Consider the following 17,082-nt stretch of genomic DNA (forward strand, 5'->3'; position numbering starts at 1 on the left):
TTAATCTCCTGGGTCCCAAGAATAACCCCAGCTTTTCCAACCTAACCTTGTAACTAAAACCCCCAACCCTGTAACCATTCCGGTAAATCTCCTCTACACCCTCTCAAGGACCCTCACACCCTTCCTAAAGTGTAGTGACCAGAACTGGACGCAACACTCCAGTTGGGGCCTAACCAGAGCTTTCTAAAGTTTCAGCATAACTTCCCTGCTTTTGTACTCTATGTTTCTATTTATGAAGCCCAAGATCCCATATGCTTTATAACATTCTGCCAATATGTCCTGCCACCTGCAAAAATTGATGCACATGCACCTCCAGGTCCCTCTGTTCCTGCACATACTTTAGAACTGTGTCATTAAGTATATATTGCCTTTCCCTAGTCCTTTTGACAAAATGCATCTCTTCAGTTGTCAGTATTAAATTCCGTCTGCCACCTGCCTGCCCACTCCACGAGCCTATCTGTATCCTGTTGTAGGTGGTACACATCATCCTCACTGTTTGCTGCACCTCCAAGTTTGGTGTCATCAACAAATATTGAAATACTACTGTTTTCCAAGATCCAAGTCATTTATTATCAAACAAAAAAAAAGTGGTCTCAACATTGACCCTTGGAGAACACCACTGTCTACCACCCTCCAGTCTGAAAAACAACCATTTACTACGATTTGCTGTTTTCTGTCCTTAAGCCAATTTTTTTATTCAATTGGACATTGACCCTCCTAGTCCAGGATGTTCAATTTTGTTAACCAGCCTTTTGTGTGGTACCTTATCAAACGCTTTCTTAAAATCCAAATAAACAACATCCACTGCATTCCCTTCATCAAACTTCTGTTACTTCATCAAAAAATTCAATTAGATTCGTCAAGCATATGCTTTTTACAAATCCATGCTGGGTATCCTTAATTAATTCAAACCGCTCCAAGTGTCTGTTGATATTTTCCCCATTATTGTTCCTAAAACTTTACCCACCACTGATGCTAAACTAACAGCTGCATTTGCTGACAGGGCAGCTACTATGTGGCGCAGTACTGGCATAAGCGAAATGCAGCCTCATCGACAGAAGCATCAATGTCTGCGACACCTCAGGCAACTGCCAGTAAAGATGGCGATGCTCAATTTAACAAAAAAAATTAAACCCAAACCCCCTCACCCCTCAATGGCCACGATCGCCGTCTCCACAACCCCCAACAGTACCCTCTTGCGATCGTCACTTCTGTTCCCCGTGCCCTCCTGCGATTGCCGCCTCCATAGTCGCATTCAGTTTCCCGCTGCCTCCCGTATCCGCCTTCTTGCCGCTCCATCCTGCCATTCTCTCCCACGCCCGACTGGTTGCTGTTCCCTCCCGCCAGTCGCTCCATGCCTCGTCGCCTGGAGAAACAGCGGGTTGGGACGGGGGGAGGAGGAGCTAGCAGTGGGATGAAGTGACGACCAGATGGGGACGGCGAAATGCAGCAGCGAGCAGGCGGGCGTGGGACAGAATGGCAGGAGGGAGCGGGGAAGAGAAGCAACGACTGAGGCTGCTTGCCAAAAGTCGAGCTGGAGGCTGATGTCCCTTTGCGCGATGACGTTTGCGCGTGCATGTGCGCTTTAGTACTGGCAAGCTGGCAAAGCTCGGGTGCATATCGCACATGTGCAAGGATGATTGCGTTCCACGCATGTGTGCAGTTCGGACTGCAGTGATGATGTTGGCGCTTGGCTGTGTTGTCAGGAGACACTCCGAGCAACTACAGGCCAGTTAGTTTACGGACTGTCCTCACACCCTTTCTTGAATAAGGATGCCACATTTGCCATTGTCCAATCCTCTGGCACCTTCCCCATATCCAGAGAAGTTTGGAAGATTGTGACGAGCCCTTCCACTATCTCCACCCCCATTTCCTTTAGCAACCTGGGATGCAAGCCATCCAGACCAGGTGATTTATATACCCTAAGCAGAGTCAGTCTTTTTAGTACCTCTCCCCTCTCAATTTTTACCCTATCCATTGCCTCTACTCTCTCCGCTTCTACCATTATTTTGTCAGATTCTACTTCCTTAGTGAACACTGATACAAAGTACTCATTAAGTATTCTAGTCATGTCCTGTGCTTGTAAGCATATATTAACTTTTTTGTCCCTAAGAGGCCCCACTCCACTTCTTACTACCTGCTTACTATTTACATTTTAGGGCGGCACAGTGGTTAGCACCGCAGCCTCACAGCTCCAGGGACCCGGGTTCGATTCCGGGTACTGCCTGTGTGGAGTTTGCAAGTTCTCCCTGTGTCTGCGTGGGTTTTCTCCGGGTGCTCCGGTTTCCTCCCACAAGCCAAAAGACTTGCAGGTTGATAGGTAAATTGGCTGTTATAAATTGTCACTAATATAGGTAGGTGGTAGGGAAATATAGGGACAGGTGGGGATATTTGGTAGGAATATGGGATTAGTGCAGGATTAGTATAAATGGGTGGTTGATGTTCGGCACAGACTCGGTGGGCCGAAGGGCCTGTTTCAGTGCTGTATCTCTAATCTAAAATCTAATCTACATTCTGGTAGAAGTTTGTTGGGTTCCCTTTTATGTTGACTACCATTCTATTCTCATATTCTCTCTTTGCCAGCAGAAACGATTCTCTGGATAAGCCTTGCTTTTATTAATGTTTAGTTAAATGTTAGGCATGCTCTAAGATTGTAGAGGACTTTAGGTTATCTGCACGAATGATCGGTGATGCTGAAACTATGATTAAGCATCAAACCCAAAAGCTTAAAGAGAGAGACTTTTTCCTTGTGGAAAATGAAACGATTCCACTCAACACCTTTCCCAATAGCACAAGTGAGCCGAGGAATTTCACATGCATGGAAGTCAGATACAAAAAAAGTAATCTGTGCTTCTCCCCCCAGTAGCTCAAGTGTACAGGAATGCTATAGAAACCAAGACGGCTCCAGGTTAAATCCCCAAGTTGTTCTGTATTAGCTGATCTCAATCGTGATGATAGTGTAGGCATTTCAATTGACCTCAATTCCCCAAGGCTAGAGAGGAGAAAATCAACCATGGTCGCCTCTCCTGATCCATTGATCAGGACAGGATCAGGTTTGGTTGTGATGCTTTAAGCTGCATTGAGACTTATACAAAGAATGGTTACTTATGTGAGGGACTAGAGGGTAATGTGTTGCATCAGAACTGTTTGGGAGGTTAGGTTTCCCCTGACTACAAAGAGGCTGGGTGATGGTAAGGCTCTGCAGTTGATCTCAATGCCCTGTGTTGGAGAGGAAATGAAACAAAGAACAACCAAAATGCCCTAGGCTCCTACTGGTGCTTTAACTGCTCTTGTGTGAATGGCAAGCCAAGATAAGACTAGGGTGCTGTAGTGGCCACACCCCTATTTCTTTCTCTCCTCAGTCACCTCCTCTTCCCAGCTCGAAATAAACACAGTTATAGCAGAAGTGATATATTTTTGCCCCAGTGATACAACATACCAAATCTGCATACTTCTTGCACAAAGCTGCCAGTTTCTCTTCTGGAGTGCTGAGCGTGTTCAATGCTTGCATCAGCAACGTCACCTCCTTCCCTGCAACACAATAAGAGAATCAATGACAATTTTTATTTCAGACATAAAATTTACACCTGCATTTCCATTTAACACCTTAGTTAACGTATCAGTCTCTGCATGTTTTACACCACCACTGCAGTTTTAATGAGCAATTAAAGCATTCAGTAAATAGACCGATTGCAACAAAAACACAAACTGCCTCTGCTGCCAAAACTGGATATTAAAATCATTGCTGAAGTGGAAAGCAAATGTTAAACGCCAAATCCTACAATCAATATAAAAAAAAAACTAGAGTAGCTATTGTTTTGAGTATTTAATCGATAAATACTGATCACCTGCAGTTAGTGAAGCCAATCACGCGAGTGAGCTGAAGGGGCGTGATCAGCAAATCCACTGAATGGACTAATCACCAATGACTTAATCCAGCTCACTGATACAGTCAGGCTCCTAGGTCCTCGAACTCCTCTCTGCAAATTATGTCATCAACGCTCTAGTTAAAACAGTTGAAAAATACTTTCTCAAATCAATAATTTTAAACGGCATCAAAGTTTCTGGACCTCCTGACAGTGGTTGTTCCCTCTCCTACTGACTTATTTTTTACGATCTATTACTCCCAGTAGCCAGCATCTAGATAGAGTGAGATTTTGTTTGTACTCGAGTCTGTTTAACTGTGAACTTAAAGACTAACAAACTAAATTAAAATGTGGCAGTGTGAACAACAACTTATATTGTGCCTTAACGTAGCAAAACATCCCAAGGTGCTTCACAGCAGCATTATCAAACAAAATTTGACATTGAGCCACACAAGGAGTTATTAGGTCAGATGACAAAAAGCTTGGTCAAAGAGGTAGGTTTTAAGGAGCATCTTAAAGGAGGAGAGAAAAGTAGAGACTGAGAGGATTAGGGAGGGAATTCCAGAGCTTCGGGCCTAGGCAGCTGAAGGCACAGCTGCCAATAGCGGAGCAATTTTTTCATCAGGAATGCTCAGGAGGCCAGAATTAGAGGAGCATAGATATCTAGGAGGGTGGTAGGACTGGAGGAAGTTACAGAGATAGAGAGGCCGTGGAATTGAGGTGTTACTTAATCAGGAGCCAATGTATGTCAGGTGACGGATGAATGGGATGTGGTGCGAGTTAGGACACGGGTAGCAGAGTTTTGGATGACCTCAAGTTTAAGGAGGGTGCAAGATGGGAAGTAATGGCAAAATGGGGTACATTGGAATAGTCAAGTCTAGAGGTAAAAAAGAAATGAATGAGGGTTTCAGCAGCAGATGAGCGGAGACGGGGCAGAGTTAGGCAATATTATGGAGGTGGAAATTAGCTGTCTTAGTGATGGAGCTCATATGTGGTCGTAAGCTTATTCGGGGTCAAATACAACACCATAGTTGCAAACATGCTGCTTAATCTCAGACAGTTACCAGGGCTAGGGAATGGATTTCGTGGCAGGGACCGAAGATAATTGGAGGAGATTTCTGCTCATCCAGTACTGGATGTCAGATGTGCAGTCAGAAAATTGAGAGACATTGAAGGGATCAAGAGAGGTAGTAGTGCAATAGAGCTCAGTAAAGCCTGGCTACCCAGCCCAAACCCGACAACATGTGTCGGGTTCAGGTGGGGTCGGGTCTATATTCTGCGTCCAGCATTCGGGCTCGGGTCAGGCTGGACTGTACCGGCTCCGTGTTTTATAAATAAATGCATTATTACATTTTAGCGATATTCAGGTCGCATGTAGCATGAAAAAAAATTTAAAAGTCCCGGGCTTGGTTTGACCGTGGTTGGGTCGGGCCCCGGTCGGGTTTTAATTTTATAACCGAGCAGGGCTTTAGAACTCAGTGTCATCCTTACAAGTGTGGAACTGACATCTTATTTTCGGATGATGTCACGAAGGGACAGCATGCAGGTGAGAAATGGGAAGGGGCTAGGGATAGGCCCTTGGGGGACACCAGGGGTAACGGTGCAGGAGTGGGAAGAGAAGCTACGACCGGATACATGAGAATGGAACCAGACAAAGTGCAGTCCCACGCAGGTGGAAGTCAGTGGAGAGGCATTGGTGGAGGATGGTGTGGTCAATTGCATGTAGGGCTGTAGACAGGTCTTGAAGGATGAGATGGGATGTTTATCACTGTCATTTGTGACTTTGATAAGAGCCATTTCAGTATTGCCGCAGGGGCAGAAACCTAACTGGAGGGATTCAAACATGGAGTTCAGGGAAAGATGGGGATGGATTTGGGAGGCAACAACACGTTCAAGCACTTTGGAGATGAAAGGGAGGCTGGGGATGGGGCGATGGCTCACAAGGAGAGAGAGGTTGGTATTTTGGGGGGGGGGGGGGGGATGGCAGTGGTGATGACAGCAGATTTGCAGGATGGAGGACAGTACCTGAAGAGAGACAATATCAGCTAACTTGGAAGCCAGGATGGGAAGTTAGGTGGTCAGCAGGTTTGTGGGAATAGGGTCAAGGGAGCAGGAGGTGGGTCTCATGTACAGGATGAGCTCGGACAGGACAAAAGGGGAGAAAGGACAGAAACTGAAGAAAGATGCAAGTTCAGGGTTAACTTTAGAGGAGGTTTGACCCAGGGGGAAGGGAGGGAAGCAGCAGAGGCAGCTGATTGGATGGCCTCAATCTTAGTGACAAAGAAGTCCATGAGCTCCTCACAATTGTTGTTGGAGGTGAAAGAGGAGGCGGCAGAGGAGAAGGCATTAAGAAGACGGTTTGCAATAGAGAAAATAAGCCAGGGTTATCTTTGCGTTCCAGCACAATCCTGGAATAGTGAGCAGTTTTGACAGACAAGAGCAGAACTCGACAGTGCTTTACGCGGTTCAGTCAGATCTGGTGGTGAATGGCTTATGTCCACCATATATGTACAAGTTTAAGTCCCTTGACTGTAAAGCGGCAGAGCTGAGGACCATAACAGGGGACTGGCCAGGATGAGACAGTATAATGGTTTTAGTGGGGACTAAGATAACAAAAGGTGGAGATGAGGGTGTGGTTGAGCAGATTGGTAGCTGTGGAAATGGCATGATGAATGGAGGGACAAAGGCAAGACAATCGGATTTTGAAAATGCAGTTCTAAGTTCAGTGGGAGAGTTATTTTTCCAGGGATGGACACAGAAGGAAATACAGTTGGGAGGGGTAAAGAGGAGGCAGATGGAGAGTGATACAAGAAAATGATCAGAGATGGCTTTGTGTGTTGACACAATGCAAGTAGCAAGGTCAAGTGGGGTGGCCGTGAAGCTTGCAGACAGGTCAAGAAGGATAAGGGGAATAGTTTACCATTGTCACATTCACTTCAGATGTTATTTGTGACTTTGATAATAGCCATGGCAGAAACTTGATTGGAGGATTCATGGGAACATAGGACTTAGGAACAGGAGTAGGCCATCCGGCAGCCTGCTCCACCATTTGAGAAGATCATGGTTGATCTGATTGTGGTCTCAACTCCACTTTCCTGTCTACCCCTCATAACCCTGGATTCCCTTGTCTATCAAAAATCTATCTAACTCAGCCTTGAATAAATTCAATGACCCAGCTTCCGCCGTTCTCTGGGGATGAGAATTCCACAGACTAATGGCCCTCAGAGAAAAAAAATTCTCATCACCATCTTAAAAGGGAGACCTCGTATTCTTAAACTGTGTTCCCTAGTTCTAGTCTCCCCCACAAGAGGAAACATCCTCCTGGTATCCAATCTATCAAATCCCCTCAGGATCTTATATGTTTCAATAAGATCACCTCTCATTCATCTAAACACCAACAGGTATAGGCCCAACCTGTTCAACCTTTCTTCATAGGATAATCCCTTCATCGCAGGAATCAGTCAAGTGAACCTTCTCTGAACTGTTTTTAATGCGATTATATCCTTTTCAAATAAGGAGATCAAAACTGCACACAGCACTTCAGATGTGGTCTCACCAAGGTCCCGTACAGCTGCAGTAAAACTTCCTTACTTTTATACTCGATTCCCCTTGCAATAAACGACAACATTCCATTTACCTTCCTAATCACTTGCTGTACCTGCACACTAACCTTTTGTGATTCATGTACCAGGACACCCAGATCCTGTATTCCACCGAGTTCTGCAATCACTCTCCATTTAAATAGTATGCTGCTTTTCTATTCCTGCTAAAGTAGATTCAAACATGCAGTTCTAGAAAAGATGGGCACGGATTTGGGGAGCAACAGCTGTTCGTGGATTTGAGAGAGGAAAGGGAGGTTTGAGATGGGACAGTAGTTTGCAAGGACAGAGGGGTCAAGAAATGTTTTTTTTTGAGGAGATGGGTGATCATGGCAGATTGAAAGGAGGGGGGTAGGTACTGGAGGAGAGTGAACTGTTAATCAATACACCAGATTTTTCCTATTATTATTTACTAAAGAGCTTCCATGACTCCTGGAAATTGAGAAAGTTTAAGACAATCTTACCTTATATCAAAACTTCTAACTATGGGGAAGAATCTACCACGAATGCTGATATTTTTCCACTCAGTGATTCTGTCCCAATCAAGGTTGCAAATATCAGTGCTGGAGAATGGAGCAATGATACCATTGTGGGTAGTACGGTTCGTCCCTGCATCAAGCATCCCAGGTGAAGGATAAATTACACAAGCCCCCTGTAGAGAGTGAAGCTGCATCCACAACTTTCCTTAGCCCATCCTTAAAACAGCCCTCCTTCGTACAATATTACTTTTTCTTCCTCCTATTTCCTGTACTTATTATCCTTATAACATCTCTGAATAAAGATTGCAAAATTGTAGATATTTTGTACAGTAGGGCCATACCCATTAAAAACTCATTTATTTTTTGGGCACCAAACTCAGCTAAGAATGAAGACTTTCAGTCAACCCGACTTGGATTTGAGCCTATACAAAGGAGTGAAAATAGTTTACTAACATAACATATCATTGCTCACTGGTAATTACTTTTTAGAAAATAAATGAACTTGCATATTTATAGTGTCTTTGACACAGGAGAAACGCCCCAAATCCCCCCACACTGCAGACATCACAAGTGAATCGCAGATGGCAGGATTGAGATGGCTGAAAGCACTGCCAAAGGTGGAGAAACACTGGGCACAGCATAATGCAGAGCAGGGGCACCGCCATGAGGGCAAAGATTTTGGATTCAGTGCACTGGATGCAGGAACGTTAGTGGAGGTTAGTGAGGATAGGGAAGATGGAAAAGCAAAACAGAATACGGACGGCAGATTTTTGAACAAGTGGGACTTTGTGTAGGGTAGGGCAGAGCTCAAGACAGATGAGGGCAATGTTACAAAGTAGAATCTCAGTAACTGAATCACAGATAATGGCTTCAACAGCAATGCAGGAGAGATCGTAGAATGACACAGCAGAGAAGGTGGCTATTCAGTTCATTGTGCTTGTGCTGACTCCTTGAAAGAGCTATCCAATTAATCCCACCACCCTGTTCTTTCCTCGTAGCCGTGCAAATTTTTCCATTTCAAGTATATATCCAATTCCCTTTTGAAAGTTATTATTGAATCTGCTTTCACCACCCTTTCAGGCAGTGCATTCCAGATCATCATAACTCAACAGCAGAAATATTTTTCTCTCATGTCCCCTATAGCTCTTTTGCCAATTACTTCTGGTTTACTGACCCTTCGGCCACTGGAAACAGTTTCTGCTTATTTACTTGATCAAAACCCTTTGTGATTTTGAACACCTCTATCAAATCTCCCCATAACCTTCGTTGCTTTAAGAACAACCCCAATTTCTCCAGCTTTTGGACATAAATGAAGCCTTTACCTCTGGTACCATTCTAGTAATTCTCCTCTGCACCCTTCCTGAAGCTTGGTGCCCAGAATTGGCCACAATACTCCAGCTGGGGCCTAGCCAGTGATTCATAACAGTTTCACATAACTTTCTTGCTTTTGTACTCAATGCCTCTAATTGTAAAGCCAAGGAAATGCATTGGAGGAAGGTAATACTTCAAGGATTGACTGTCTTGGATGACGATAGGATGTGGAGTTTGAAGCTCAGCTCAAAGTTGAATAAGACATGGAGGTTCCATCACTTGGAGGCAGTACCCATCCAGCAGAACTACAGAATGTACTGTGGGTGAGAGACCTCAATGTCCCTCAGCAAGTGTAGCTTGCCACTAACATGACTGACCAAGTTGGCCAAGTCCTGAAGGATGTAGCTGTTTGACTAGGCTTGTGGCTGGTGATGAGAGAACCAAAGCAAGGAAATGAACGATTTGACTTCATCTTCACCAATCTACCTGTCATACAGGCTTCTGTTCATAACAGTATTGTGAAGAATATCCCACCGCACAGTCCTTGTGCAGACCAAGTCCCATCTTCAAACTGAGGACACCTGCCATCATGACTTATGACACTACCAGCATGTTAAGTGGGGTAAACAACAGATATAACGGCTCCAAACCAGGCAATAGTGCTACACCATGGGCCATCAGCAGAATTGCATTCCCCTACAATTTGTAACCTCATGATCAGACATATCTCTCACTCCTCCATCACTATCAAGCCAGCTGACCAACCTTGGTTGAATAGAAGAACATGCTACAGACAGTAGCAAATCTACAACTAATGAATCAGGTCAAAGATCTGACTACCTATCACATCCAATTGCCAGTGGCAACTAACGGGAGAAGTCAACCCATTTAACATTCCCAGACTCAACATTAGTGCAAAAGATAAGGCAGAAACGTTCACAACTATCATCAGGCAGAAGTGCTGAGTTTGAGCTTCCCCACCCTCATAGATGCCAGACTTCAACTATTTCAACTGACTCCACGAGACATCAAGTTGAGTGCATAAGACACAGCACAGGCCACAGAGCCTGATAGCTTCCCAGCTATAATGCTGAAGATTGAGGTATAATGTACACAAGCTGTTGCTGGGTAGATTATGTTTATAGACCTTAAGCATCATCACAGGATGTGATGTCATGAGTCTGAAGCTCGTGTTGCTGTGTTACTGTAGATGCCTTAGAGATAAGACCCCTATAAATAAGCTCCTGTTACTTTTTCCCCCAAAGTCTACTATTCTCATTTATTATGAACAGCACCTAACCAGTATAGTACAGAGACTTGTGCTCCAGAACTAGCTGTACCACTAGATAAGCTACTCCAGTACAGCTATAACACTGGTATCGAACTGTAGCTACAATGTGGGAAATTGTCTATGTCTCGTCCACAAAAACCAGGAAAACAATCCAGCCTAACACCCAGTCCACTCCAAATCAGCAAAACAATGGGCTGAATCGTCAACTAAGTTATCAAGCGGCTCTTACTCACCAATAACCTGCTCATCAATGGCTCAATTTGGGTTAAGCCAAGATCACTGGGCTCCCGACTTCATGAATTCAAAATACAAGAGCTGTATTGCAGATGTGCGTTGAAAGCCCTTGACATCAAAGCAACATTCGACCAAATATGATTCCACGGTGGAGGGGGACTTTGCTGTAGCTGGAGTCATATGTGACGTAAAGGAAGATAGTTGTGTTTGTTGAGGGCTAATCGTCTCATTCCCAGGGCATTACTGCAGGAACTTCTCAGGGTAGCATCCTCAGCCCAATTATCTTCAGCTGCTTCATCAATGACCTTCACTTCATCACAAGTTCAGAAGTGGGGTTGTTTGTTGATGATTACAGGGTGTTGAGCTCCATTCATAATTCTACAGTTAATGAAGCAATCCATGTCCACATGCAGCAATACCTGCACAACATTCAGGCTTGGGTTGTTAAGTAGCAAGTGACATTTACACTAATCAAGTGCCAGGCAATGACCACCTCCAACGAGAGTAGGTCTACCTACCTCCCCATGACATTCAATGGCAGGGGAGACAGTGGCATAGTGGTATTGTCACTGGACTAGTAACCCAAGGACCCAGGATATTGCTCTGGGGACATGGGTTCAAATGTCATCACAGCAGAAAGTAGAATTTGAATTCAATTACTAAATCTGGAATTAAAAGCTAGTCTAATGATGGCCATGAAACCATTGAACAATTGTTGTAAAAACCCATCTGGTTCACGAATGTCCTTTTGGGAAGGAAATTAGCTGTACTTATATGGTCTGGCCTATATGTTACTTCAGACCCACAACAATGTGGTTGACTCTTACATGCCCTCTGAAATGGCCTAGCAAGCCACTCACTTGCATTTAACCGCTACGAAGTCAATAAAAAAGAAACCGGACGGACCACCTGGCATCGACCTAGGCACCGGAAATGACAATGGCAAACCCAGCCCTGTCGACCCTGCAAATGTTAGTACATCTGGGGGCTTGTGCCAAAATTGGGAGAGCCTGACAGTCATACTCACGGAATCATACCTTACAGATAATGTCCCAGACACTGCCATCACCATTTTCGGGTATGTCCTGTCCCACAAGCAGGACAGACCCAGCAGAGGTGGCGGCACAGTGGTATACAGTCGGGAGGGAGTTGCCCTGGGGGTCCTCAACATCGCCTCTGGACCCCATAAAGTCTCATGGCAGCAGGTCAAACGTGGGCAAGAAAACCTCCGATTGATTACCTCCTATCGCCCTCCTTCAGCTGATGAGTCAGTACTTCTCCATGTTGAACACCACTTGCAGGAAGCACAGAAGGTGGTGAGGGCACAAAATGTACTCTGGGTGGGGGACTTCAATGTCCATCACCAAGAGTGGCTCAGTAGCACCACAACTGACTGAGCTGGGCGAGTCCTAAAGGACATATCTGCTAGACTGGGTATGCGGCAGGTGGTGAGGGAACCAACAAGAGGGAAAAACATACTTGACCTTGTCCTCACCAATCTGTCCACCACAGATGCATCTGTCCATGACAGTATTGGTAGGTGAGACCACCACACAGTCCTTGTGGAGATGAAGCCCCGCCTTCACATTGAGGATATTCTCCATTGTGTTGTGTGGCACTATCACAGTGCTAAGTGGGATAAATTTCAATCAGATCTAACAATGCAAAATTGGGCATCCATGAGGCGCTGTGGGCCATCAGCAGGAGCAGAATTGCACTCAACCACAATCTGTAACCTCATGGCCCGGCACATCCCCCACTCTAGCATTACCATCAAGCCAGGAGACCAACCCTGGTTCAATGAAGAGTGCAGGAGGGCATGCCAGGAGCACCAGGCATACCTCAAAATGAGGTGTCAACCTGGTGAAGTTACAATACAGGACTACTTGCATGCCAAACTGCGTAAGCAGCATGCGATAGACACAGCTAAGCGATCCCATAACCAACGGATCAAATCTAAGCTCTACAGTCCTGCCACAACCAGCCGTGAATGGTGGTGGAGAATTAAACAACTAACTGGAGGAGGTCGTTCCACAAATATCCCCATCCTCAGTGATGGGGGACCCAAGCACATCAGTGCGAAAGATAAGGCTGAAGCATTTGCAACAATCTTCAACCAGAAGTGCTCAGTTGATGATCCATCTCTGCCTCCTCCTGAAGTCCCCAGCATTACAGATGCCAGACTTCAGCCAATTCGATTCACTTTGCATGATGTCAAGAAGCGACTGAAGGCACTGGATACTACAAAGGCTATGGGCCTTGACAATATTCCGGCAACAGTACTGAAGACCTGTGCTCCAGAACTTACCGTGTCTCTAGCCAAGCTGTTCCAGTACAGCTGCAACACTGGCATGTACCCGGCAATGTTGGAAAATTGCCCAGTTATGTCCTGTACACAAAAAGCAGGACAAGTCCAACCCAGCCAATTACTGCCCCATTAGTTTACTCTCAATCATCAGTAAAGCGATAGAAGGTGTCGTTGACAGTGCCATCAAGCAGCACTTGCTTAGCAATAACCTGCTCAGTGACGCTCAGTTTGGGTTCCGCCAGGGCCACTCAGCTCCTGACCTCATTACAGCCTTGGTTCAAGCATGGACAAAAGAGCTGAACTCAAGGAGGTGAGGTGAGAGCGACTGCCCTTGACATCAAGGCAGCACGTGACCGGGTATGGCACCAAGGAGCCCTAGCAAAACTGAAGTCAGCGGGAATAGGGGGAAAACTCTCTGCTGGTTGGAGTCATATCTAGCGCAAAGGAAGATGGTTGTGCTTGTTGGAGGTCAATCATCTCAGCTACAGGACATCACTGAAGGAATTCCTCAGGGTAATGTCCTGGGCCCAATCATCTTCACCTGCTTCATCAATGACCTTCCTTCACTCATAAAGGTCAGAAGTGCGGATGTTCGTTGATGATTGCACAATGTTCAGCACCATTCGCGTCTCCTCAGATACTGAAGCAGTCCGTGTAGAAATGCAGCAGGACCTGATCAATATCCATGCTTGGGCTGATAAGTGGGCAAGTAACATGTGTGCCACACAAGTGCCAGGCAATGACCATTTCAAACAAGAGAGAATCTAATCATCTCCTCCTGACATTCAATGGCATCATAATCGCTGAAACCCCCACTATCAACATCCTAGGGGTTACCATTGACCGGAAACTGAACTGGAGTAGCCATATAAATACCGTGGCTACAAGAGCAGGTCAGAGGCTAGGAATCCTGCAGCGAGTAACTCACCTCCTGACTCCCCAAAGCCTGTCCAGCATCAAAGCGGCACAAGTCAGGAGTGTGATGGAATACTCTCCACTTGCCTGGATGGGTACAGCTCCAACAACACTCAAGAACATCAGTGGTAGGGAAACTATTGGAAAAAATTCTGAGGGACAGGATTAATCTCCACTTGGAGAAGTAGGGATTAAATCAGGAATAGTCAGCATGACTTTGTCAGGGGGAGATCATGTCTAACAAACTTGATTGAATTTTTCAAGGAGGTGACTAGATGTGGGTAAATCAGTTCATGTAGTCTACATGGACTTCAGTAAGGCTTCTGATAAGGTCTTGCATAGGAGATTAGTTAAGAAGGTAACAGCCCACGGGATCCAGGGCAATTTGGCAAATTGGATCGAAAATTGGCTTAGTGGCAGGAGGCAGAGGGTGATGGTCGAGGGTTGTTTTTGCAAGTGGAAGCCTGTGACCAGTGGTGTACCGCAGGGATTGGTGCTGGGACCCTTGCTGTTTGTAGTGTACATTAACGATTTAGACGTGAACATAGGAGGTATGATCAGTCAGTTCGCAGATGACACAAAAACTGCTGGTGTTGTAAATAGTGAGCAGGAAAGCCTTAGATTACAGGACGATATAGATGGGCTGGTAAGATGGGCAGAGCAGTGGTAAATGGAATTTAATTCTGAGAAATGTGAGGTGATGCATTTTGGGAGGACCAGCAAGGGAATATACAATGGATGGTAGGACCCTAGGAAGTACAGAGGGTCAGAGGGACCTTGGTGTACTTGTCCATGGATCACTGAAGGGAGCAGCACAGGTAGATCAGGTGGTTAGAAAGGCATATGGGATATTTGCCTTTATTAGCCGAGGCATAGAATTTTAGAGCAGGGAGGTTATGATGGAGCTGTATAAAATGCTAGTTAGGCCACAGCTGGAGTACTGTGTACAGTTCTGGTCACCACACTATAGGAAGGATGTGATTGCACTGGAGAAGGTGCAGAGGTGATTCACCAGGATGTTGCCTGGCTGGAGCATTTCAGCTATGAAGGGAGACTGGATAGGCTAGGGTTATTTTCCTTAGAGCAGTCAGAGGAGAGACCTAATTGAGGTATACAAAATTATGAGGGGCATTGATAGGATAGATAGGAAGAAAATGTTTCCCTTAGCGGAGGGGTCAATAACCAGGGGGCATAGATTTAAGGTAAGGGGCAGGAGGTTTAGAGGGGATTCAAGGAAAGATTCTTTCACCCAGATGGTGTTTGGAATCTGGAACACACTACCTGAAGGGGTGGTAGAGGCAGGAACCCTCACAACATTTGAGAAGTATTCAGATATGCACTTGAAATGTCATAGCATACAAGGCTACAGGCCAAGTGCTGGAAAATGGGATTAGAATAGATAGGTGCTTAATGGCTGGCACAGACACAATGGACTGAAGGACCTGTTTCAGTGCTGTATAACTCTATGACTAAGAAGCTAGACACCATCCAGGACAAAGCAGCCCGCTTGATTGGCACCCCATCCACAAACATTCACTCCCTCCACCACCGATGCACAGTGGCAGCAGTGTGTACCATCTACAAGATGCACTGCAGCAATGCACCAAGGCTCCTTAGACAGCACCTTCCAAACACGCGAACTCTACCAACTGGAAGGACAAGGGCAGCAAATGCATGGGAACACCAGCAAGTTCCCCTCCAAGTCACACACCATCCTGACTTGGAACTATATCACCATTCCTTCACTGTCGCTGGGTCAAAATCCTGGAACTCCCTTCCTAACAGCACTGTGGGTATACCTACCCCAAATGGACTGCAGCAGTTCAAGAAGGCAGCTCACCACTACCTTCTCAAGGGCAATTAGGGATGGGCAATAAATGCTGGCCTAGCCAGCAACACCCACATCCCAAAAATGAATATAAAAAAAATCATTGCCAAGTCCCCCACCATCAACATCCTGGAGGTCACCATTGACCAGAAATGTAACTAGCCCATCCAGAGAAATGCTGTGGCTACTGCAGCACGTCAGAGGTCGGGTATGCTGCAGCAAGTTGCTCACATCCTGACTCTCCATCACCTACAAGGCACAAGTCAGGTGTGTGATGGAAAACTCTTCTCCTGCCTGCACAAGTGCAGCAGCAACCTTAGGCAAGAGTATTAAGAGTTACAGAACCAAGGTGGGTAGATGGAGCTCAGATACAGATTGGTCATGTTTTAACTGAATGGTAGAGCAGGCTAGAGGGACTGAATACCACATTTCTGTTCCTATGCAAAAATATTTATGAAGCTCGACACCATCCAGGAAAAAGCAGCCCACTTGATTGGTACCCCATCCACTAGCTTAAACACCCAGTTCTTTCATTGTACTTTGTATCGGTCTTTACTAAAGAAGAGGAATCTGACAAAATACTGACAGAAGCAGAGATAGTAGAGACAATGAATGGGGTAAAAACTGAAAGGGCGGTGGTACTGGAGAGGCTGACTATGCTCAGGGTAGATAAGTCACCTGGTCCGGATGGGTTGCATTCCAGGTTGCTAAAGGAAATGGGGGTGGAGATAGCAGAAGGGCTTGCCATAATCTTTCAATCTTCCCTCTATATTGGGGGGGGCGGGGGGGCGCAGGGAAAGTGTCAGAGAATTGGAGAGTGACACCCTTCTTCAAGAAAGGGTGTAAGGACAGTCCTAGCAACTACAGGCCAGTTAGTTTATCAGTGGTGGGTAAGGTTTTAGAAACAATAATCAGGGAAAAAAAATAAAAAGGCACTTAGAGTGTTTTGAGTTAATTAAGGATAGCCAGCATGGATTTGTAAAAGGCAGATCATGCTTGACTAATGTAATTGAATTTTTTGATGAGTAACAAAGAAGGTTGATGAAGGGAATACAGTGGATGTTGTCTGTATGGATTTTAAGGAAGTGTTTGATAAAGTACCACACAAAAGGCAAAATTCAGGCTAGTGAAATAGGAGGGCCAGTGTCTACTTCGATAAAAAAAAATTGGCTTAAGGGCAGAAAACAGTGAGTCATGGTAAATGGTTGTTTTTTTATACTGGAGGATGGTAGACAGTGGTGTTCCCAGGGG

At 45.4% G+C, this 17,082-nt stretch overlaps 1 protein-coding gene across 1 annotated transcript in view; it reads right to left on the reverse strand.

The window, feature by feature from the left end:
• LOC137374163 (gamma-taxilin-like) overlaps positions 1–17,082 on the reverse strand; it is an 87,749-nt gene that overhangs the window by 42,280 nt on the left and 28,387 nt on the right. The window contains exons 3-4 of the mRNA XM_068039948.1: positions 3,440–3,531; positions 1,193–1,722 (exon numbers count right to left, since the gene is read on the reverse strand). Of these exons, the coding sequence (XP_067896049.1) occupies positions 1,193–1,722; positions 3,440–3,531 (622 nt within the window). The remainder of the gene's footprint in view (positions 1–1,192; positions 1,723–3,439; positions 3,532–17,082) is intronic.

Source organism: Heterodontus francisci, chromosome 10, assembly GCF_036365525.1.
Source record: "Heterodontus francisci isolate sHetFra1 chromosome 10, sHetFra1.hap1, whole genome shotgun sequence".
Classification (NCBI taxonomy): Eukaryota; Metazoa; Chordata; class Chondrichthyes; order Heterodontiformes; family Heterodontidae; genus Heterodontus; species Heterodontus francisci.